We start from the raw sequence: 24,045 nt of genomic DNA, 5'->3' as shown, positions 1-24,045 counted from the left end.
TCTGTGGGCCTGGTTTTAATTACATAAATCTTCTTTAGAACTATTTTATTCTGTATTAACCCAAAGAAACAATACTGCCAATGGTGATAATTTGTAATATACCTCAGTGCTGAACAGTTAGCCAAAACAAGACCTGGCAGAATCCAGTACAATCATCATCTGTTAAAAAATAATGAAAATCAATTTACAATACAAAATAGATTTTTTTCTCATACTTTGATATCTGTTGAGCTATTTGAACTTTAAATAGAAGCATGCCAGTGAAACTGCTTCCATATATTTCTTTGTTTCAATGAAGGAAAATTTGGAATTCTCAGGTAACCAGAAAATTTCAACACTTCTCTCTGAAATCTTACAACTATTTATTTTTCATCTCATGAACTCCACAAAGTTTTTCCTAACAGGAATACATATACCCCTAATTTTATGCAGTGTGAATATTCCTATTGCCAGTAATATATTTACTTGTGACATGTAAGACTGCACATGAATTTCCTTACAGGAACATAATCTACAAGGTAATAAATTAAAGCATTCTTATGAAACCAATAAATCAATTTCAATTGTACCAGACTTGCCAAAATAATTCTTAAAGTCCTCCATAACTAGAAGTTTATTAGTAATGTTCCCCATCCACAGGTTCTGAAAGGCACGTAATTGAAGAGGTGGTTTTGCTTGAAGTCCTCCTCAAATGAAGACAGTCTAAAATAATTTGTGTTAGGACAGTCTAATGTAAGGCATTAAAATATTCCTCTTTATGCTACAGATCTATGTTAAGCACCACTTGCTGTTACAGTATAGAATGAAGCCAACATTTTTTTCAAAAATGTGTTTGTACTTGAGACATCATTTGTGAGGGTGATGCTGATGAGGATGATGAATTGGATATCTTAGAATTATTTGTGATCTGTAGTTCTTCGAGTCTCCTTACGTAATCATCGCGTAACGCAAGGAGCTCCATGTAACGCTGCTCCACCGGATTTGGCTGCTAGAAAGAGATCTGTATTAGTCTTATCACTTCAGTCCAACTACTTCTACACAGTTATGCTGCTGTAGTATTTGTGTTCCCTTGGCAGTACTTGTAGTTTCCAACATTGTCCAGATTGTTTATGAGAACTGGCCCCAGTACTGAACCCTGGGGAACAGCACTTGACAGGCCACCAATCAGGATTTAACTCAAAGAACTACCAGTAACTACCAGCCATCCAGACTGAAGTCTGATGCAGAACATCTTTGTAAGTAATAGCACCAAGGATGGTCATTAAAAAACTGGTTCAGGACACATGTCCACTATTCAGTTGCTTAAGACCAGATGACACATTTGTTTGTGTGCAGAGAAAAGCCAAACTGTTGCATTTTGCAATAAAAATGGTGAAAATGAGAGACCAATAGTAGCAGCATAGATTATCACATGGGTTTGCATTTCTAATAAGAAACTCCTGCCAAAAACCTCTCCTAAATAATGGCAGAGTGCATTTTAAAGTAGATTTACAGCTAATTTGCATGCCCCATAATCCCTCACTTTCTGGAATAAATCTCTAGATTCACCTTTTGCAGAACACCCTCATCTTTCACAGCAAGCAACAAAAGCTTTAAAACTAGAACTTCAAATTAAAACTGGCAACATACTTGTAAGAAAATACAGCCAAGGGTCTAGCTTCCTTGCAGCCTCTAAAGCATCGTAAATAATAGAGAAGATCAGCTGCAGAAAAGGAAGTGCATTGCTTGAAAACTCCTGATTCATTCAGGGGCTGGACTGTGAGGACTGCTTCTGTCAAAGAAATCCCTCCTCTATCTTCTCATACTCAAAACTCAACAATTTGTAAAGAACACCCACCATCTTTGCATAGCACGTAACTGAGATATCTAGCAAGATTGTAACAAACACCGCATGCCCACATTTTAAACATTAAAAGCACAGAACTTAACTATGTGTAATTTGATAAAAGCTTTTCTGGGCATCCAATCTGATTCACTTGTATAATTTTCAATAACAGCTTTCATTCAACACTTACACAGTGTAAACAATGTTGGGACATAGTTACATCAACAATAACAATATTACCATAAGCCATCAACACAGAGAGCAGTTTTGAAAGAGAAAGGACTGAATAGGTCATCTTAATTTGTAAGAGACTGAGCAAATGCTTCTGAGTGTGTTTGTGATGCTAATGCCCTAACTCTCCAGGGATCAGTAAACCTCATTTCTAAGCATTGTCATTCACCCTTTAGTAGCATCAAATGCCCTTAAAAAATGTTCCCCAGCCCTGTCCTGAAGAAAAGGGACTAGAAAGAGCTTGAGGATACTACAGTGAAATCAGCTCAGTGGTCTGAGGAGAGCTGAGCAAGTTGACAAAGAACTAAATAATCCTCACCTTTTCTTCTCTCAATCTGTAAAAATACAGTATTAAAAACCTGAAGAGGTTACAGGTACTATTTTACAAGTCAGTTACAACACAAAATCCTGTTTCCAAAGTCTAAAAGCACATTATAAAGAATTTACTTACTTGTTGCCGAATTCTTGGGTTCCATCTGATGTAGTAATTGACCCAGAGTTCTAAATGACGCATACTGGCTACCGGATAGAGTGCTCGATTTAGTTCTTTAGTATAAAAAGGATTTGTGTATTTAGATTTTTCACTGTTTATCAAAGACCATAATGATAATGTTTTCTCAGTCACTTTCTAAAATGAAATGGAAATAGGAGCAGTAAATATTTGCACAAAATCAGGAAATTCATCATAGAAGCCATGGTTACATTCTCAAAATTAATACACTTCTGTTTTAATTAGAAGCATACTAAGTTCCTGTATTAGAAATATTCCCAAACCAGAGCTTGACAAGTATTTTAGTGACTGCATAGTTTTTAAGCTACCAAAACCAAGAAATTCACCATGCAACCATTCTATAATAAGAATAAAGCCAGTTCAAAACCACTGTCATACAAGGAGTATAAACAAATACAATACAACCAAAACTTTTTGTAGTCATGCAGAATCAAGAAAGCAGTATGATTAACAAGCAGGGGTTTGACTAACCTCTTTTTCTCTAAGAGATTCACTATTATACAAGAAAGTACCAAACCGGCAGCTGTACAAGTGATCCAGGATTGTGATCAAAAACTGCTCATTGAATTCAAAGGCCGTAGGGAACTAAAACCAGAAAAGACAAATTTGTTCTTTAAAAGCAGGGAGAGATGTACCTGCCTTGGTTAAGAGGTGAAGACAGTGTTTAAAAGTCTAAATACATCTACAAATAATTTTTGTGATAACACTTTCATATACTGTATAGCAGAGTAAGTGTTCAGATGACATGAGGTGTTAACTTTCTCAAACTAGTCAGCACAAAACCCTCTCCTCATAATTTTGTAATTGCCTTTAATTTCAAAAAAGAGTAAAATACAGAGTGGTTACAGTTAATTTTACTAGGGAGACAGAGTAAGATACCCACAGTACACTATTCATAGTTCTGTACCACACAGGAAAATAAAGAGTCTGGCCCTAGGTGGACTGTTTGCTGCTTTGTTTCATTACTTTCTGAAAATACATTTCAATCACAGCACTCAATAGCTTCCAAGCCTCCTTTTCAGGCTTTTACAAAATATGTGTGCTGTAGTTCAAGGAACAGCTTCACAGAAATGGTGAAACAGGCTCCATGAACAGGCCATGAGGCTCTGGCCAGCCTGATCTAGTGTGAGGTGTCCCTGCCCATGGCAGGCGAGTTGGAACTAGATGATCCTTGTGGTCCCTTCCAACCCTGACTGATTCTGTGATTCTATTATTCTATGATTCTATGAAGACAGCAATTCCTTTAAAACCATTCTGCTGTGTCACATCTTTCAAGACATTTCTGTGAAGCCCATATCTGAGACACATCAGCCTTGCATGCATGGTCAACACCATCTTAAGCATCAGAACTGCAACTTGCACACCACATTTAGAAAAATGGTACTGATTGTATGATTGAAAAGTAAACACTCTTTTTGACTAAAGTGTCAGAGCAGGATGGTATGCTGCCCACTTCAAACACATACTTTTAAAATAAAGATCTAAGGTTTTAATTCAGCAATCTCTTAACAATGTTGCCTTCTGAAGAATAACATCACATACCTGTTTAGACATCTGCCACACGCAATCAATGAACTGGAGAAAGATGGGTGATCTGTCTGCATCAGCATGATTTTTATCACCATGGCCTATTCTCTGAAATGAAGCAAGACAGCCTCCTGTTAACCAAAACAGTCTGGTTTATGGCAAATAGATATTGTTTCTTATTTTGCACTAGAATATAAATGCTTCTGTAACACAGTGACCTGTTCTTATGATTTCAAAATTAGTTTTTTCACCAAGAAGGAGGGATGTAGATATACAGAAATACTGCCAAGGTATTTCAAAGATGTTCAAGAAAAATTCTGAAGTGATTATCACACCTGTTCTGGACAAGCAGAACGGTTAAAGCATCCATTACTTCACACATAACTAAGACGTATTTTGAACTATAGTTACTTAATAAGCTTGTCAAAAGCCAAGTTATATATCCATCTTCTTTTGTCATTTAAGCCACTGGAAAACCCAGACCATCAAACTATCTACACAGGTTTTCCTCTTCCACCTCCAAACATGAACTTCAAGATACACTCTGAGGTTGTGAGGATGAGTGAGCTCAAAGAAAATGAAGACACACTTAGAAAGTTTGAGAGAGATGCTTATTCTGAGGAATCCAAAGTAACAAAGGAGTTCTCCTCACAGACAAAACATAGGTTTGGTAAAGGCTGTTTCCTTCCTTTGACAGCTGAGGACAGATAAAAAATTCAGGAAAAAGAGATAATACTAACTCCACAATTCTGCTTAAATATACTCGCCTGGAGGAGACAAAAGAGCATGTACGTTGAACTAAGATGTAGTCTATCTGCCTGTAAGACAACAGACTTAATATCTTAAGAACATGAAAAATGATAAAACCAGTACACTATTCTGTACTATGATTTGAAAAACAGTTTAAAATAACAGAATTAAATGGCAGGAGATAGAGGGAGATGAGGGATTATAGCTGAACTCAGTCAGCAGTGGCAGATCACTAGCAGACAAACGAATTGGTTTGTCTTGCTTCCAGTTTTCATGGCTAACGGATACATGGTAACAGTGATACAGGTGCTCAGTAGGGAGTGAAAGTCCTTCCACTTTCACTGTGGTTAATAGTTTTAGGATGCCTGAGTATATTCCACCTACAATTATGTCTGCCTCATATTTATAGGCTGCCCAGAGAGGTTGTGGAATCTCCTTCACTGGAGACATTCAAAACCTACCTGGATGCCATCCCTTATGACCTATGAAACAAAGCAGGTGATCCTGCTGTGGCAGGGGGAGTTGGACTGGATGATCTTTTGAGATCCCTTCTAGCCCCTAACATTGTGATAGTTGTTTTATTTGAATCATTATTAGAACAACACTCCATATAGCAAGTATTTTATCATGTGGATAGGGACTACTACATTCACTACATATAGAAAAGGTGGAGTAGAGAAATCCTTTTCAACAAGGAAACTTACTGTGCACTTTGTTAGATAGAAAATACATAGAGGAGCTATTAAGTGGTCTACTATTCAGTTATCTGCTATTAAAATGTCCAAACTGCAACGCTGGTAACATGCAAACATGAAGCTTGCTCTTACCTAGACAACATAAGAAATGCTCTACTCTTCTCCAACTTCCCACTTGAGGGAAGGCATAACAACAGTTTCAGAGATGAGGTTCAGGATGTGCTAGCTGAACAAAAGTGCCTAGCCCTCTATTATTAAAACTTCATCATCCCCTCAAACAACCAAACTAAACTACAGCAAGAATGACCAAAATATTTTCTTCTTGCATTGTCAGTTTTTATCACAGAATCGTTTAGGTTGGAAAAGATCTTTAACATAATGAAATCTAACTATTAACCTAACACTGCCAAGTCCACCACTAGACCATACGCCTCAGTACCACATCTACAGGTCTTTTAAATATCTCCAGGGATGATGAATCCACCACTTCTACAGAACACTCCATAAAAAGAATTACCTTCACTATAAGCTAAACAACTCATCAAATCAAAATGTACAGCACTCACAGAAAACAGCATGGCTTCAAACATTTCCAAACATTGCTGCTTGGTTTCAAAATAGTCCAAAGGGAAGGTAAAGGAGAAGCCTCATGTCCTAGCCTTCGCTGATCTTCTAAGAAGTTTGGGAGGACATCACTGTTCTGCCTTCTCATTTTCTTTGCTCAGTAAACACAGTGACTAGCAATTCTGTGTTTTTAAAAAGGATATAGAGGATAAAATAGGAGCTCAGAGAAAAAAATAGTAAAAAAAATTAATCAAACAAGCCCAAAACCAAAACTTCTGCTCAGATTTACCTGCAAACATTTTAAATTGGAATTCCAAATTATTGAAAAGAATTATCAAACCTTGACACAACAAGTCATTTAACTTTAAAAGCTTTTTAGAATGTAAATATTGCATGGTTCTTGCAATTATTTTCTAATTCTTACTGATGCAAATTTGTGTCCAAAGCTTATCCACTCTTTTTGCACCAGAACTTCAAAGCCTTCAATTGTTCTGTAGTAGCTGTCCAGCATCAGCATGGCCAGAGATGTTAGCTGTGCTGTCCTGTCCCAGCCATCACTGCAGTGAACCAACACAGAGCTCCTTCCTGAGGATACCTTGTCTGCCACTTGAATAGCTCCTGTCAAGACAAGCTAGCAAAGAGGAACAAACGCCAAACAACACAGATTAGTGCTAGCAGTCTAATAAAAATAAATCGATTTCTGTGCATCTACACATGCATCTAAACTGATACTGTTTCCATTAACAGTCCTAAAAAGCACAATGCAGTTAATTGGAAAAGAATTTTCTAGGAGATCAAATAAACTTCTTACATAAAATCAGAGAAACAGATTGGGTTCCTAATCCTTTAGCAGATCTAATTCATCTCACAGCACATTCTTAAAAAATAGGACAGAAAACAGTACCCTTGATAAACTGAAGAACCATAAGCTTCTTTTTTGAAGAGAGGATTTAGTATAGAACACACTCCCTAAGAAGTTCTGCATTACATTTGGCTCCTGTCTTTGAACTGAATAACTGAAGTATCTCAGTTCTTAAAAAAAGGAACTTGAACCCTTCTAATATGCTTAATTTTCCAATACTAACTTAACATGAAAATTTTATGAAGTAGGTTCATTACATAATACTCTAAATAATTTGTACAGCTATACAAGGAAAGGTTCAAAGGTCAACTGATAAGAATACTGGTGAATTCCCAGTTTAAGTATTTTACTTGTGCCCCAAGATCAAAATTACAAAATTTCTTTACAAAGCTGTAACTCAAAACAGTCACATACATCTGACAACTAAGGTAATGACTAATCTTCCACAGTGACAGTTATCTGCAAAACTGTATTGCTAGAACAGAAACGAATCAGGTCTGTCATATGTAAAGACCATGAGACTAATGATGCATTCCTCTCTTACACCTGACAGTTGACTTGAGGCAGACAAATGTTGAATTTACTGCTTGAATTACTGCTGCTTAGCAATATCTCATAACATACACTAAGATCAGTTAGCAGAAAAGCGAACACTTAGTGATGCTGCTTTTCTAGTCCAAGCAGTTGCATGCATTCCACGTCAGGACTATCTCAAAGTTCTGCGAAGAAATCAAGTCTGATACAACAGATTTGGACAAACATTATTTGAAACAAACATAAGAAAGTTACCTTTATATGTTCTAACCAATGGGTTGATTCCAGACTTGACAACCAGTGTGATTCCTCCACATTAGGGTAAACGATGTCCTTCAACTTCTTTAAAGATTCCCGCATGACATGAATATTATGAATATCCAAGAAGAAAAGCTCTGTGTTGGGATACGCATCTTCACCTTCATATCCTCCCCCAGTTGCCTACAAACAAGAAATCTAAGGTTAGCTCCAGTCTTATATATACTGCTGTAGGAGCTTTTCAACAGAGCATGAAGAAACAGATTTTAATTTTTATTGTATTTTGCAGCCGAGTAATATATAATTTCAGTTGCTTGATCAAAACAGCAGTCTCAGATACAAACTTTTCAGGGACAATTGCTGGAGAAGAAAACTTTCCTTTGTCCAAACAGACAAAGTGTATTAAGTATAGCAGGTGGACAGAAATACATTTGAGTTGCTCCAGCTAGCCCAGGTCCTTTCAAAACCTCGAGGAAGAAACCCTAAAACGAAGAAGTAATTATTTTAGAGTAAATCTAAAATTTTGATTGTAATGTTGGGCCTTTGAATAGGATTGAACTAGCCAGGTTAAGGGAAAGTGAGTCAGTAACACATCACTCAGGACTCAGACTGCTTTAGGAATAAAAAGACAATTGTACATTCTTCACTTTTGAGATGCATGGTGGAAACAGCTTTTCCCTGACCAACTGACATTAACATGTCACTTATGTTCACATTTCCCACCAAGGAATTAAGTCCAAGAATCTTAGATTCTGCCTTGAAGTAAATTAGTAATAACATCTAAGAGAACTTTAAGGCAACTTTTCTAACATGAAATTTTATTGCTGAAGACTAAATGTGTATTTAGATCATTAGGAAATTAAAGAGCCACACAAGTATAAAGTATATGCTGGTGCTCAAGTATATTCTGCTGCTCTCTCAAAACATTTAATCAGCACCACAGCAGAGGATGTGCCTGGTCACAAAAGGAAGTGGAAAACCCACACATATTTGAGGACACAGAACCACTGATGAGATTTTTCCAAAGATAGCTGCAAAAGCAGAGCATTTCCTGCAGACAGGAAAACCATGCCATGAACTGTGATAAACAAAATTTTGCCCCAGTCACCACCAACAACCTAAAGTATGGTTTAGCCTTTCCCCATTAGTGCCACGTACATTTCTGCTTAACCACACACTATCTCTATTCTGTGCCTTCTATCTCCTTCCTCAGATATGGGGCTGTTCTCAGAGCTGCCAGGCTCTGTGCTAAAAGAAGCAATAATTGTATTTTTCTCTCTCCTTTAAGTATTATGAAGTGAGGAATGATTGCAATTTTAGCATCAGGGCTGATGCAGCTCCTACTGACTAGGCGGTCCTGACCTATGTGCAAAGAACACAGGAATGTATGAGTAGCACAGCCCAAGATTTTGCTTATACTAATCTTCACAGCTGTTCAAGATAAATTTTTTCAGTGGTGGTCAATACTGGCTTGCACTCTCTGTATTACTGTCCCTCAGATCTAGAAATGCACCCTTCTGTTTTTGTTGCTATGATTATTTCGTATTTAGACATAGCAGGAGTTAATTAAAACACAGAGGGAAAATACACAAACTATTTTAGAAAGCTCAACATCATGTTTCATACTTCAATACAAATGTGTGTGTAAAGTTTGGTCATAATACGTCTTTGAAACAAATGGGGTAAAAATTTGACTTTGTCCAAAAGCTAGGGAAAAACTGAAGTTAACGTAAGAGCTGGCATTCCTTCCACAAGGCAAGCAGAAGGATTACATATGTTGTTCACTCATAAAAATGCAATGTGCAGAGGATATTTCAATTTTCAGAGTAAAACATAAGCAACTGAGGCAGACTCTCAAATTACAAACCATCAGATTAAAATCTAGCCAAACAGCCCATAGGAGAGACTCTCTGAAACAATGGGTATTATACAAAAGAATAAAAAAGGGAGGGGGAGGGGCAAAAAAGCCTTATTGCTTGGTTAATAAACTATATTTTCATTTATAGAGAAGATAGCTATAAAGGTACAGATGCATGTGTTTAAGCTGCACTGAGCAAAACACTAACGTTGGCTGTCTTGATTCTAAACAACTTGACATTTTTTGTGTATCAACCTCCTAGACACAGTTCCTAGACACAGTTTTACCATTTGATATTCTTTTCAGCACAAATATCTTGCACCAAAAACCCCCAAAACTATTCAGAAGCTAGAATTCCTTCTTTCCCAGATAAGCATACTGTTTCACTAAAATCTAAAACCCCCTTAAGTGTGTATCTCTCATGATTTTTGCTGTGCAGACACATAACTTCATTAGGAAGTACTGAAGGTCACATCCATGCCATTTGTGCTTGAAGTTCAGTAGGTAAGGAACTATCCTAGACTGAAAGAGCAAAATTGGTACATTCTCATATAAAGAAACAAGCATACTTTTGCCTTTCTCTGCCTCTCCCTAAGTAGGCTTTTCAGACAGATCCATGTCTGTTGTGCTCTATGCCAATCACAACACTGACACACTGTGACTGGCATTATCCAAGTATGCCTGAACAATCTGGTCCTCACCAGAGTTGAGGGGGTACAGAGAGTAAAGCCAGGAACAAGAATACATTTTCTTCTTGAATGTTCACCAGGTGATTAAGGTCCCTTCGAACCTGATCTGTTTTACTACTCTGAGCCCACTTAGACTTTGATTGCAGATTAGCAAAGAAATGACAACCCTGCCAGATGGAAACACTACTTCTGTTATTGCGCATACCTAACTACAGGAATCTAGGGAAGAGCAGGTATCTAGGTATCCAAGATCATTCCCATACTGCTATGTAAAGTGCAAACCTCCAAATTAACTTACTCATCACCTTCCCTACTTGCTGGATGCTTGGATAGGCCTGAAGTGGTTCATATAATGGTTATGAAGAACCAAACCAAAGATGATTATCAATGGTCTTATCTTTATGTATACAGCCTTTCCAGGACAGAATTTTCCCAAAGGATATGGAGCAGTGCTCTGGTGTGCATAGAGGTGGCATGTCATTCCAACAGAGGACATGAACTACAGCTCAGCCTATAGTTCAGCTTACATCTACCTTAGAGTGCAGAGTGAAGTCATATCTCATTTCAGTACCATGCTAAAATCTGTGTTTGACTGATAACACAGAATAAAGTGTGTCTGAAAATTCATCTAGGTTCTCAAGTCCTGCTTATGACCGTCATTTCTCTTCAGGGTCTAGTAAATATATATTTGATTAGGTAAATTTATCTACATTAATATTACTTCTGTTCCCAAAAACCTCCTCAAGGGAAACTTCAGACTCCTCCCCATCCCCCTTCCCAAGTAAAACTATTAAGCATCTGTTTACCTTATTGGCAACTGCATTGACATTTGGCCTAGCATCATAGATGGTGAGCTTTGAGATTTGCCCATTAGCCTCTCTGATGATATCAAGGTATCTTTCATCATCTTTATTCCGCTTCCCACTCATTCCAACAAGGGGCTGACTGCAGCGCATGATAACAGCTTGAGTCTCTGGATGAATCCATGACAGAACCTAGACACGTGTCAAAAACATGGCAAAGAAATACATTTTATTTTCAAAATTGTAACTTCAGTTTTGAAATTAGAGTCTGTAAAATAGGTAATACGAAAATCAACTCTAAAAAGTTTTATTTCTTAATATAATCCTGACACTGCTCCCACTTCAGTCTCATCAAATTTAACAACAGTAACCTTTTAAAAGGGTTCATTCTCTTACATATTGAGCTCTTACTGAACTTATACTTACCTCTATAATCAAATGTATTTTAATATTTTCTTGTAAAGGCTTAGGCTTCGCAAAAAATTCTGCAAAGCAAACTGGAAACAAACTTAGCTGAAACTAAGAAACAATTCAGATGAATAAACTTATTGTAGAAACAGTGACTAAGATGCTCCAATTCCACAAGAACAACTTTCCCTTTTTTTTTTGATAAGGAAAGGAAGTTGAAACTTTCTGCAGTATCTTCAATGTTTTCCCTTCTCTTTAGAGTACATTTTGTTCCTCAGCCCTTTTCACAAAGAGGGGGCAGTGAAGCAGAGGGCAATGCTGCCTTTGTTGTTGTTCTGAGCCAGAGGGGACTTGCCACAAACAGAGAGTGAGCTGCCCAGGGAATACACTGCAGTGCAAGAGATTGAAGATAAGCACCCCAAGAAGCAGGCAAGAGCTCCAACTTCATCACTAAAGAATATTAAGAAAAAGTATTCTCACCGAGTCTGGAAGTTGTGGGTTAGAGTGAAAGAACATTAGAGTAAAAGAAAAAGAATCATTGAAAGTATTCACTCCTGAATATACAACCCTTAGTTGTCTATCTAAAAACAAGACCTGTCAGTGTGTGTGTGGGTGAGTATGATTGGTTATTTCCTGACAAGAATAAAATTACTATTACCAAGGAAATGACTCTCACTGTGTAGGCATACAAAAGCCCTGTCATGAATTTTGAGATGACAGAGAAGATGCAGTTAGGTTATGAGAACTATATGCACAGACTGTATGTATAATACAGCCTTATATACAAGAATATATGTGTGCATACATAGTTCATTTACAATTACAGGCCTAGCCTGTCAGCAAATACTGTATCTAATAAATATTTATTGTATGGAGTTCCATGTCTGTTTGAAATCTGAGATTCCAGACAGCTTTCTGACATTGGCTAAGGATCCAGCACCTCTTCTGTGTTTGCCAAATTGAAATATAAGTTAGAACAAATCACCTTGTAATAGAAATTAGTATTTCCTATAGTGCTGTAAAGAGCTAATAAATAGAAGTTCTCAAAAGAATTGTAGTTATAGAAATATACCCTAAAAATCAAATAGCTTTATCTTAAATTCCACAGCCCAATTTAAAGGGTTAAAACCCCCAAGGACTGAGTACAGAGAGTATGCATGAGGTCTTATTTTAGAGCTGACCATTGGAAATGTTTGAATGCCATGCAGTTTGCTTACAGGATGATAACCTTTGCTATCATTTTTTATGTGTATCTAACAATAGTCAACAAACCATCACAGATGGTAGGCCTGAGGCTCATACTTCATTAAGAAAAGGGAATCTGCAATGCTAGCAGTTGTTACTAGAAAAGTTAAGTTAAAAACAACAAAGTTGGAATAGATGATTGTTATAGGAGAAAAACAGAAATGCGGCTTGGCCAAGACACTAGTTTCAAGCAGTAAAACTCACCAGCCAATCACAACTATTTTGCTGCACCCACTTCCAAAAAAAGCATCCTCTCTGTCCTGTTCAGCAAAAAGTTGTTTGGATGCCTATTTAAAACTAGCTATACTCTAAAGTACCTTCAATCACATAATACTCACTGGGATTCTATTTCGGGACCTGAAGGCAGCAACTTTCTTGAGATCCTCATCAGTTGCATTGTATGGCACCACTAAGAGCGAGGGGTAAGTGTCACACAGGCTGTAATGCTCGTTAATGAAGGTCACTCTCCACCGATCATTAGGCAGTCCCTAAAACGTAACAAAGGTTTTCAGGGTATTTTTGGCTGTACAAATAATTCTGCTCTTGAATTTTACACGACGTTACGGCCACATGGTGGCAACAACCTACCAATGTAATCTAACTGCGGTTTCCGAACAATAGAAAGGAAAAAAGATTACAAGACCACACAAAACAGCTCATTGCTGACAGATGCACAGCCTTAAACAACTGCATCACTATGTCATATACTCTTACAAACACAATTCCATTCCTAGAGCAAGTTTCAAAACAATGATTAAACCTAGATTTATTTCAATTACCTTCTCTCATCCCTCAAAGCTCTGCCTTTCCATTTTGCCTGCTGAAAAGACTATGGTCCTGAGAAGACAGGGAAAGGAAAACTCAGCTCAACTTTTCTTCCCTGTAGCCTGATACTACCTACAGGTTAAAAATAATATTCAGGGTAGCTTTCTTACTGAGAAACGACAATGTTTAGTTGCAGTCTACTCAGTAAGGCATTTCACAAACAGCAGCCAGGAAATTGAGAAAGACTGATGAAACCTCCACACATGCATAGCACAGTGGGCTTTGTGTGGGTGTTTGTACTTTACCTTTTTTGGATCTTAGGCATCTAAATCTTGAGCAAAAAAAAACTATGGAGAGGAAAAAAAAAAACAACAATCTAAGGAAGTCCTTATTGTTTGCCTTTTTAAAGCAAAAATAAACTGTCTAGAAGACATTTTTAAACATTAAATTTATCATTCTCTTTCATCAATATTTTTCCAAAACCACCTGATGAGCAAGGCTGAATACTGACAGACATATAAATAACTTCCATAAAGCAATGCTGTTTCTAAAATAAGCTGCTTTTTTCCCCTGCACTTCAGGAAGAAGTAGACCAAATCAAAGACCAAATCAAATCTATATTTAGGACACTGTAGTTGCATAATTGGCACATTCTCTCTGTCCCCTCCTCATTTAACAGTGGCACATTGTCAGAGGTATCAGTAATTTCTTTCAAGGAGCAAATACTACCTTTATTGGACACTGTAATTTTTTTTAAGGTTCCAGGGTTTTTTTTTTCTTATTTTTCAAATTGCATTTCCATCTTCTCCCATTCTCTACAAAAGAGCTGACAGGAGAAATGTACAAACAGTTCCACTCTGTATGCTGTCAGACATGACAGCACCAGGCAACTGCAACTTCAGTAACTCACTTGTCTCCTGTACTCAGACATGGGGTTGTACACCATCCAGCCATTTTCAGAAAACTTTTCTTCATTTGCAAATGCAAAAAAGAGCTGTAGGATGTAAAAGAAGCTTATTACACCAAACTATGACTGAAAGTGGTAAATATGAAGGCTCATTAACAGTTATACCCTAATGCTCACCACAAAATAGGAATTACTTTTTCATGCCATTCCCATTATCTCTGTTTATATCTGGTACTTATAGGACTGTAAAGCGAAGATCAAGAAGTAACAAACATTCTGCTAATGAAATAATGAAAATAAGGCAACATCTGAAAAAAGAAGTGACAATAATAAAAGTTACAAAGCCTAAACCATTTGATTTTTTTACTCTCAGGAGGCTGAAAAGTTTTAAAATAGTTTATATCAGTTTATTTCCTGTATTCCACATCCTCACCAAATAAACTACTGTCTTCTCACCAAAATTTATCCATTGGGTACAGCTGCAATTACTACATAAAATATTACACAATAAATTGAACGTGTAAAAAGATTTTAATTACTATTCATTGCCATTAGGAAGCAGTTACCTTTCTGCCTCCCTTCGCCTATTGATCCTTAAAACAGAAATCTGGTTTGCTGTACAATTCCATGAAATTTTACAAGTTACCATTGAAGATGAAACAAAATGTTGCTAGCAGGTTACATTATCTACTCTTTTCTTGCATTACTACTCATTCTCAAGACACATTTATGCAACACAGCATCCTCAACAAGAATTCTGACAACTTCTTCATACCTATTAGTTTCCTTTTCCTTTCAACCAATTCCAAGTAGGGAATATTACCCCCGCTTTGCCTTTGTTTGTTTTTACAGTTTGTGATGAAAGCAAAAATAAAGTTTATTTTAAGACTCCAATAAGAAAATGGATTTTGGTGACTTACAAATTCTTCAGATGCCAACTGGAGCATGAAACTAAGTTGTTAAAAAAAACCCACACCAAACCAAAACAACAAAACAAAACTAAAACCCACCAAAACTAAATGAGAATGCAGAAGAGAATGCGTGGTCCTGAGCTAACAGAGTAGTAGCAGCCAGAGCAGGAAGTGAGCCTATCATAGCTCACTTGTAACCAAAAAAGTCTCCTCTCTGTTCAAAGAAGAAACTGAATGCTAAACTGAACATCCAAAAACTGTATCATTTTCACAGGTCTATACCTGAACCAGGCAGAAATGTAGAAAACATGGCAAGCAAGAAGTAAAATCATGTGTAACAAGCTACCCACATTTACAACCATTTTAATACTAAGAACCACACACTTACAAACGTAAGATATATGCCTGGATAAAATTGCATTGTCTTACTTCTATCAGCACAAGCCATATTTAGCACACATTTGTGCATTACTTTTATTTATTAGAAACAAAATGTGATAATGAGCAATGTGAAGTAATTTCTATCGAGTAAAATTTTTGGTTGAATTAGACCTTTTATTATCCTGATGCACCAAACTGACAACTCTATGTCATAAATTCATATTTAGATCCCAGAAGTTAGAGTTGAGGTAAGCTTCAGGTCTGCACTACTGACCCACATATTGCCACTTTTGCCCTAAATAACCCAAGCTTACAGATTAAACGTGGTACGTTTGTATCTCTATCTCTTAACTGTCTTGACTAACATTGCTTAAACTTCTCATCTCACAGTGTACAGTCTGCAACTCTACAGTGCAACAGGCAACCAGGACAGAAAAATGATGTCACTTAACAATATACATTGATATGCTCTCGTATCACTCAGTGAAACATTTAAGAGGTGCTGTCTTAGTAAATATACATGGCTTAGCTTTTTGTGGCTATTGGTCCCTTCACCGTAGTGCACCTCATATACACACCTCTCAAGTCAGGATGAAAACAGGGAAGCCACTTCACTGCCCCTAGGCATTTAGTATGGACCAGCTAGGTGTGTATTTATATCCTTCAGAGTGCAGAGGAAGGTCAGAGAAGCAAACTACATGAGCAGCTGTATGAATTGCATGACCCCACAAAGCAGAAAAGCCCTGCCAGCCCCTCTCAGTGCGTCATTATGCAAACAGGTACGCCTCCGAAATACCAGAGTGCAACAAAACACTGGTCAATTCCACTCCATGCCTTCTTCACATAACTCTTGTTCCCTCCACAACGATACATCCCTGATAAACCCTGCTTCTCTCCAGAAAACATGAGGTACTCTAAGCCTCTACCCTAACACCCTCACATTTATTGCTCCTACCCCTCCACCAAAAAAATTCCTTTCCTTTCTCACACTGTTAATCCTGCCGCTCCAAACAAAAAGCACTTCTCCACAGCTCCTAGTGCACCTAGCCTACTTTCCCAGGAATTAAATCAGCTGCAGCCTCATGAGATGTCTTTAAATTCAACAAAACTTTTTGGAAATTAACAAAACCAAAACCTACACACCAGAGTCGCTCAGGTTCAAAACAATACTGCAGTAAAATAAAAGTATATTTTAATGAAGAGTCCTTTGTATCATCAACAGGCATTTTAAAATAACGAACATATAATCAGAAAGCATAACTGTGGTTTGCACAGATACACCTGAGCCAACTCCAGATTAGTTTGATTGGATACTAAGCACAAGCAACAGGAGAAGTTTCAGGTAGATCACCTGCTCAATATATCAGTGTTTGTCAACTGAATAAAGCTATATCTGTTCTAAGTTTGATAAAAATTAGCACTGTATGTCTGGTGGAAGCCCATCAATTCCCATTAGTATATCAAAGGAAATGGAAAGAAGAAATCAAGGTAAGCATAAAGAGGCAAGAAATTTTTAGAAGTATAAACATCACTCAGAAAACTTATGGGGTGGCAAGGCTTGAGACTTATCAATACCTGCAGTTGCTAAAAACAAGTAAGACTTAATAAATCAGTTAAGATTTTGTCTCTGCATAGAACAGAAGGAGGGATTTCATTGCATTCATACTCTAAAAGCAGAATGCTACTGCTTCACTTCAAAAATCTCGTCAAATATTGCAACATTTTTGGTAAGCCACTTTTTATGCTTCACTGTGCAAATAATTCTGTTTACTTCCTTGCAGGTGCTAACCCACAATTTCAACAGAGAGCCTCTTTTTCAGTCCTCCTCCAGACTAAGTGCTTGCCTTCAACATTCAATTTATCATTACCATTTTGCACCCAACAATAGTATGTGATACATTGACTGCTCACAACACAATGTAGTTCTGTGAGATAAAGGAGAGAGCAGCTGCAGTCTGAAAACAGAGTTTGGCAAGCAGTCTATTTACAAATAGTTATATATTTATTTATGGAATCACAGCACATAAATACATGTTCTGCTTGTATATGAGCATGTAACAGATACAGAATTTATTAAATATTTGACCTATCTATGCATTACAGAAGAAGAAAGCAAAACTAGAACAAGTAAGTGTTAGACACGTGCAAACAAAGCAAATTGTTTTTTTTTCTGTTTCAAATTTACTGGGTTATATTTTTCATATATCATAAATCACTAAGCTTTTACTCAGTGAAAAGACTCTCAGTTTCTCAGTGTGTTTAAAAGATATTATCTTTAATATGTCATTACTAAAACTTTGCCAGTTGCATCTTACCTGTTCATCTTAAAATCAAGATCAGATGTTGTAGTGTTTACATAACTTCTGATCATTTGCAAATATGTAGAGACTGACATAAGTCATTTAGAATGAAGCCTCAAGGATAGGTTTTTTTGCAAAATCAAGTGCAAAGTCAGATGGACACCTACATCAGGCTACACTGCCATCTAAAATCATCTCTGCAGATCCAACAGCAGACTGGCATGATCAGAGTCTCAGACATTTTAAATTAGTAGGGTAACTAGCTACATCAGGCATGGGAGAGGTCCAGGTCACACAGCATGACCACCAGTGTTTCTCATTGAAACAGAGCTATCATGGTTAGAAATAAAAACATATCATGCAGGTATTTTGGTGGCAAATAATCTCAGAAAAACGATGATGTCTGTTTTCAAGAAAAGATCAGGAAGTGAAGCAGCTGCTATGTAGAAGCTAAACTACAGAGACTAAACATATCTTTTGTGAAGTACTACAAACATTTGATTTAGGGGCAGGGTTTTTCTTGTTTCATTGCTTGTCTTTTTTTTTGAGTTTTTTGTTGTGGGGTATTTTTTTAGCTTTTAAAAAAAACTCTTTCAGCAATGATTTTCTTTCAATTAGCACAAGCTTGCAAGTGCAACAGAAGATTATGGATAGCAGCTGTTTGTTCCATATCAGCTAAGCTGTCAGTCAGATGAGCTATCAGATTTTACATTATGTTATTGATTTAAGCTGATCTGAATCCAACTTATGCTCAAACTGGAGAGCTGCAAGAATTAGTTTCTGGAACTAAGCACATATGACAATGTTGAGGCACTTGTGAATAGCTGCAAACAGACCTGTGATTTATTCCAGGCTCTCAAACACTGCTTTTGGGATGGTAGACAAAAACCTTCAAAACGGTAAGTGGACTACACACAGAAATAATTTGTTGTCTGAGAATGTTATACCATAAAGAAAATGGAAGCAAAGCATCTCTAAGAGTTCTTGTTTAGGATCAGCTCTAAGGGTATGGTTCCAATATAGATAAAAATCAGGCAGATAAAAATCTGATATATTAAAAAATAAAAACAATAGAAGTTTAGGCCTTTTCTGTCCTTTCCACTCCAGCTGCACCAGCATCAGTATTGCTGAACCAAATGAAGATTGAGAACGCTGTTCCACAAGGTGGTCTGAGCAAAATTATCAGTTTAACACTGCTAAAAATGGGACATCCCTCTCTTTTCCCCTTCCTACTCCATGTTCCACTCACACATCCTCTCCTGCATTCGTTCTGGTGCATACCAATTTCAAACCAGATCTCCTCAAACTATTCCAAGTGGCACAAGACTCAGAAGACAGAATATTTTGTGCTGCATAAGTGAGCTAAAATGGCGTAAAATGGATTATAAAACTGTCATTTTGGTATAAGGGGGATCATCAACCACATGGCTGGAAGGTAGTGAGAAGGAGGCCAGAGAAAAGCAAGAGCTCAGCATTTGAGTAGCAGAGGTTGCCATCCTCACTCAGCTGTCATGTGAAGCCGCAGCACATTCTTTATAAAAGATCTGCATGGTCAAGAGTGTGAGCATATGTTCAAAGGAGAAGGCAGGCATCCCAGACATGCTGACATATTCAGACAGTGAAACCATTTTCTAAACTAACCACTGGAAGAGGCAGTCCTGTCATTCCTCTTCATTCATATCCACCCATTGATGTTCCAAACCCATCTGTGCATTGGGCTAACAATGATAACATGCTGTAAGGTATGGTTGGTAAATTCCTAGGAAATTACTCAGGGCAAAGCTTTTATTTTTTTTCTCCTTGGTTTGCTTTAGCCTCTTTCAGTTCCCTGTCTGGTTTATCACACAGCCTCAAACTCATGCAGGGAAACTCAAGGCAGGAATGAACAACTAGGCAGAAATAACTCCCTGTGGCAGCATCAGTTTAAACTGCTTGCTGGGATACAGTGAAAACACCCCAAAAACATCACACACTTGCTTAGCACATGTTAAAGTTAAGGGCTCATTCACATTGTGACATTAGAAACTAAGGACAAGTGTAAATTCATGATATATCATAGGCCATAGAATTTCTAATGGTTATACCCTGCTCTACCCTGCCCAAGAGATACAGCCAAGAGTTACAGTCATTCTCCTTAGTGGCACTATCTTCCCAAGATTAGTGCTTCACTGAATCTGAAGGCAAAATTGCCTCTGCCTTGACCAAGCTTTTAGCTGTTGATGCTACATTTAAAATGAGCAAGGCCACGTAAGGATAAGCTTTACTAGGTTCAACAGGAGTAACCACCAAAGCAGGAATTGCACTAGTCCACACATTACTTACTACCATCACTAGAGATGAACATCAGGTCTTTTTGCATAACAAAAACTAATACAAGTCCACATCTCACCACAATGCTATTCATGCCCTGTAGTAGGTAGGACACCACTAAACCACCACCAAGTACCACAACCATCAACACAATGAAAAAAAATATTTTAATTCTTTACCAATTAAATATGTGATGAGATGGCTCATAAACATGCTGGAATCTACCTTCCAGGAAATATTCAAGACTACACTTGACCGTGCACTGGATAACCTATCTAAGGCGCTACTTGCAAGAGAAGCCTGGACCAGATAATGTGTAGCAGCTCCTTCTAACCTAAACTTCTCTGATTTGCTATTTCTACATATAGCTTGCTGTCTTTTTTCCATCATCCTTTCCAAGTTCATATATCCTGTTATGCTTTAAACTCATTCTCTATTGTAAGACGCATAAAATGCCAGCAGTAGAGTTAAATTTATTTCTTCTACAGCAGTTTTCTGTGAATACAACTTCCCACACCTACCCAAATGCAGAAATTTCGTTTCTTAAGACTATGCACTACAGCACTACAAAATAGTCTAAGCAAAAGCATTTATCTTATGTTCTCATTCCACTAACTACATGTGTCCAGGATACAAAATTTTGAGTTTCTTCAAAAAAGCTTTGAAGAATTAAATGTTGAGCATAGCCCATTGACTGACATGTATCTTTACAGAAGGAAGATCCTTCCTGTAGCCTCATAGACTCAACAATTCTCTGAACAGAGTTCCTAAAAATTCCTAGCAGAATCCTCCATCATTTTGCACAGAGAGCTCTTAACACAGTTATCCTAAAGGAAAGCACCCCAGTGAAATGTAAACTGAGTTTAACAAAAGCCAAAAAAAAGGCATTTACTGAAGAAGTATCAGAATTATTCACCAAGCACATTGCACAGATTTTGGCAAAGAAACAGATGGTAACAGTTAGCTAACATCACTGCCACTCAGTTCCTTCCTTGAGTTGCATTTTTCACCTGAAATAAATGTGCATGAATTAATTATCGCATTAACCCCCTGTTATATTTTTCTTCAGTTTCATCAGTAAAACAACTGCTGTCTTACCATGTCTTTTCCTGAAGTAAAACCCTTGGTGACTTATATTTATCATAGCCTTGGAGGCTACCCAGCAGTTCAACATTTTCAAGCAATTAAGTAAGGCATGTATGGCTATACTCCCCAGTGAAATCTGCATGGATTGGATTTGTATGGATCAGCATTCAACATAAAAACAGTAATTCTCTTTAGTTTATGCTGACACCAGATTCTGTGGTTATTCTCTTTAAGCAGCCACAGTGTACATTAGTAGGTCAAACAGTTAAAATTTAATTGGCAAGAACTCTGCATCAAAACAACTCAATAGTATAAATGATGTAACTTACCAAGTTATGTGACTGAGGAAAAGCATACTTTGTGAGGACTTCAAATATATCTCTTCTACTGTGCCCTTCTTGTTTTAATGCAAACCGTAAATTTCTCATATCCTAAAACAAAGGCATTATCTTCTAAGTGAACCAAAGCAGTAAGATACTTTTATCTGATGTACAAATGTGATATTATACACTAAATATGACTTAGAATCTGCTTGCAACACACCTCAAACCATTGTGACTGTTCAGTTTTATTTCTTATTCTATAAAATCAAACAGAGCATAAGAATTCTACAAATAAAGCAGTTCCACACTGTATGATGTAAACACTGCTTTGGCATAAAGCCATTAGAAATGACTGTATCTGATTCACTGAAAAGTCTCTTGGGCTACTGAACGTTTTGCAGGATGGGAGTTATTCTATGTTTTCAAAATGAGAATTTGCCAATAATCTGTCTAGACTACATTAACCCTAGCTATTTTCTCATCACTAATGTCAAAAACAAGCAATCTGCATATTAACTGCTAAAAATATGTATACACACTCCATTAATGAATCAAATGATCCTAAATTACCCACTGGGAACTCCCCTATGACTGTATTCTTTTTCACACCAACAATTTTTGGTGAGACTAAGGAAAGAGAGCTAGTAAGCTTTTCAATGGATCTTAAACCCCCCATATTTGAGATACTCTTCAAAGCTTTTAGGATTAAACAAAAAAAAAAAACAAAACAAAACAAACAAAAAAAAAAACACAACAAAAAAAAACCAACACCCCACCACTTTTAGAACAAATGAATCAATGCAGGAATAATACCCCAAAACAAGACTCCTGTGCAAAACTTGTGCATTAGTGATTTGGAAAGGAAGACCAATCCCTCTCCTTGCATGCAGAGAGGACAGTTAAGTAATCTTTATAGAAAAGGTATTCCCTGTCCAGTTCCAAAAAGCCCTTTTTAAACTCAGCTGTGAGGAACGTGTGTTTTTCATTCCCATAAGCAGGCAAGCAGAAAGAAAAGCAACCTCGATTTCATTTTCTATTGAACTACTGGAAAGCCTTACTTTACAGGTGATATCTAATCCATAAGAGTTTTCCCCTCTGCTTGAAGCTCCTCCCATTTTTTCAATCCTTGAAATCACACCTAATGGAACATTCAGTACCACAACTGGATCCTGCAAGGAAAGTTGGAGTAAAGAAAGGTTAATCTGAGATGACTCAAGCAATTTCTTCTTATGCATTCTAGAATAGAAAGCAGACGTGAAAGACACACAGGAAGCAAACGTTTCTGCATTTGGTTGAGTCGCCCCTCCCAGTATGTTATGAAATCTGTACAGTCACTCCACAGCCTTGAACATCATCCAATTTCACATGCAACAAGAATACTTCATCCCTAATACAGCATGCAGGCATAAAGATGGCCACACCCTAAAAGATGCCTTCTGCTACATACTTCTGATTGCCTCTGCTTGCTAAGACTGCTTTATTGACAAATAAAGTAGAACAAATTAAAAAGAGATTACTAGTAGAGTTAGTTGCACCCAGAAAGAGCTAACATTAATAGTTATAAAAACATACTTAATTATGATGAGACAGATAACAGGTGCATTTATTCTTTCACATTACTGCTTATCGAACACACTACTCCTCCCAACCTATGGAAATTTCTGCTGATCAAAGTATTCTTATTTTCCAATAGAATAGCCAATCAAAATCTTGGTTTACTGAAAGCCATTTTAAGAGCCATTGCACATCATCAATTGCTATCCTTGATCTGTCACATATTAAGCATAAAGGGAACAGTTATCCAAAAAGCTCCAACATACAAAAGATGAAGGTACCAGTTCAGCATGATTAAACTGTAATTTTACCAGGCAAAAATCACACTTTTACAACACATTTTACTTTAAAGAACTTCCTTTTTTATACAGATTTCTCAGTGGCCCAAAGGCAATTACTATTTAGCCATTACACAATTAAGATATGGTCCTTAAATGCATTACAGACCATTTCAAGTAAAAAGCCTCCCATGCAATTCCGTAAGCATATGTATGCAAAAACTAAAACAAATGTACTCGACACACACAACGAAAGGCAGTTAGGGTGAAGGGAAGGGGTTTTAAGACCAATTTATCCCACAGAAGTAACTGTGGCACATTACTCACATTTTCCACACTTCTTAGGTACAGCCTGTAGTTTGTGATGTATACTCTTCCTTTAACAGGGCCATTAAATGGACACATATAAATAACATCTTTGTCTGTAAGAAACACAGCATTTCTTAAAGATTGCAAAACAAAAAAAAAGC

The 24,045-nt window shown here is 37.1% G+C and overlaps 1 protein-coding gene across 1 annotated transcript in view; it reads right to left on the bottom strand.

Annotated features, from left to right (window-relative positions):
• Positions 1 to 208: 208 nt before the first annotated feature.
• Positions 209 to 24,045, bottom strand: part of MTM1 (myotubularin 1) — a 35,939-nt gene continuing 12,102 nt past the window's right edge. Inside the window, exons 4-15 of the mRNA XM_054388806.1 lie at positions 23,903 to 23,997; positions 22,802 to 22,912; positions 21,750 to 21,851; positions 14,436 to 14,519; positions 13,099 to 13,248; positions 11,111 to 11,299; positions 7,755 to 7,940; positions 6,528 to 6,734; positions 4,110 to 4,202; positions 3,039 to 3,152; positions 2,508 to 2,684; positions 209 to 988 (exon numbers count right to left, since the gene is read on the bottom strand). Of these exons, the coding sequence (XP_054244781.1) occupies positions 821 to 988; positions 2,508 to 2,684; positions 3,039 to 3,152; positions 4,110 to 4,202; positions 6,528 to 6,734; positions 7,755 to 7,940; positions 11,111 to 11,299; positions 13,099 to 13,248; positions 14,436 to 14,519; positions 21,750 to 21,851; positions 22,802 to 22,912; positions 23,903 to 23,997 (1,676 nt within the window). The 3' untranslated portion in view covers positions 209 to 820. The remainder of the gene's footprint in view (positions 989 to 2,507; positions 2,685 to 3,038; positions 3,153 to 4,109; positions 4,203 to 6,527; positions 6,735 to 7,754; positions 7,941 to 11,110; positions 11,300 to 13,098; positions 13,249 to 14,435; positions 14,520 to 21,749; positions 21,852 to 22,801; positions 22,913 to 23,902; positions 23,998 to 24,045) is intronic.

The sequence above is a fragment of the Indicator indicator genome, chromosome 17 (assembly GCF_027791375.1).
Source record: "Indicator indicator isolate 239-I01 chromosome 17, UM_Iind_1.1, whole genome shotgun sequence".
Lineage (NCBI taxonomy): Eukaryota > Metazoa > Chordata > Aves > Piciformes > Indicatoridae > Indicator > Indicator indicator.
This window is presented reverse-complemented; position numbering and strand designations above follow the sequence as displayed.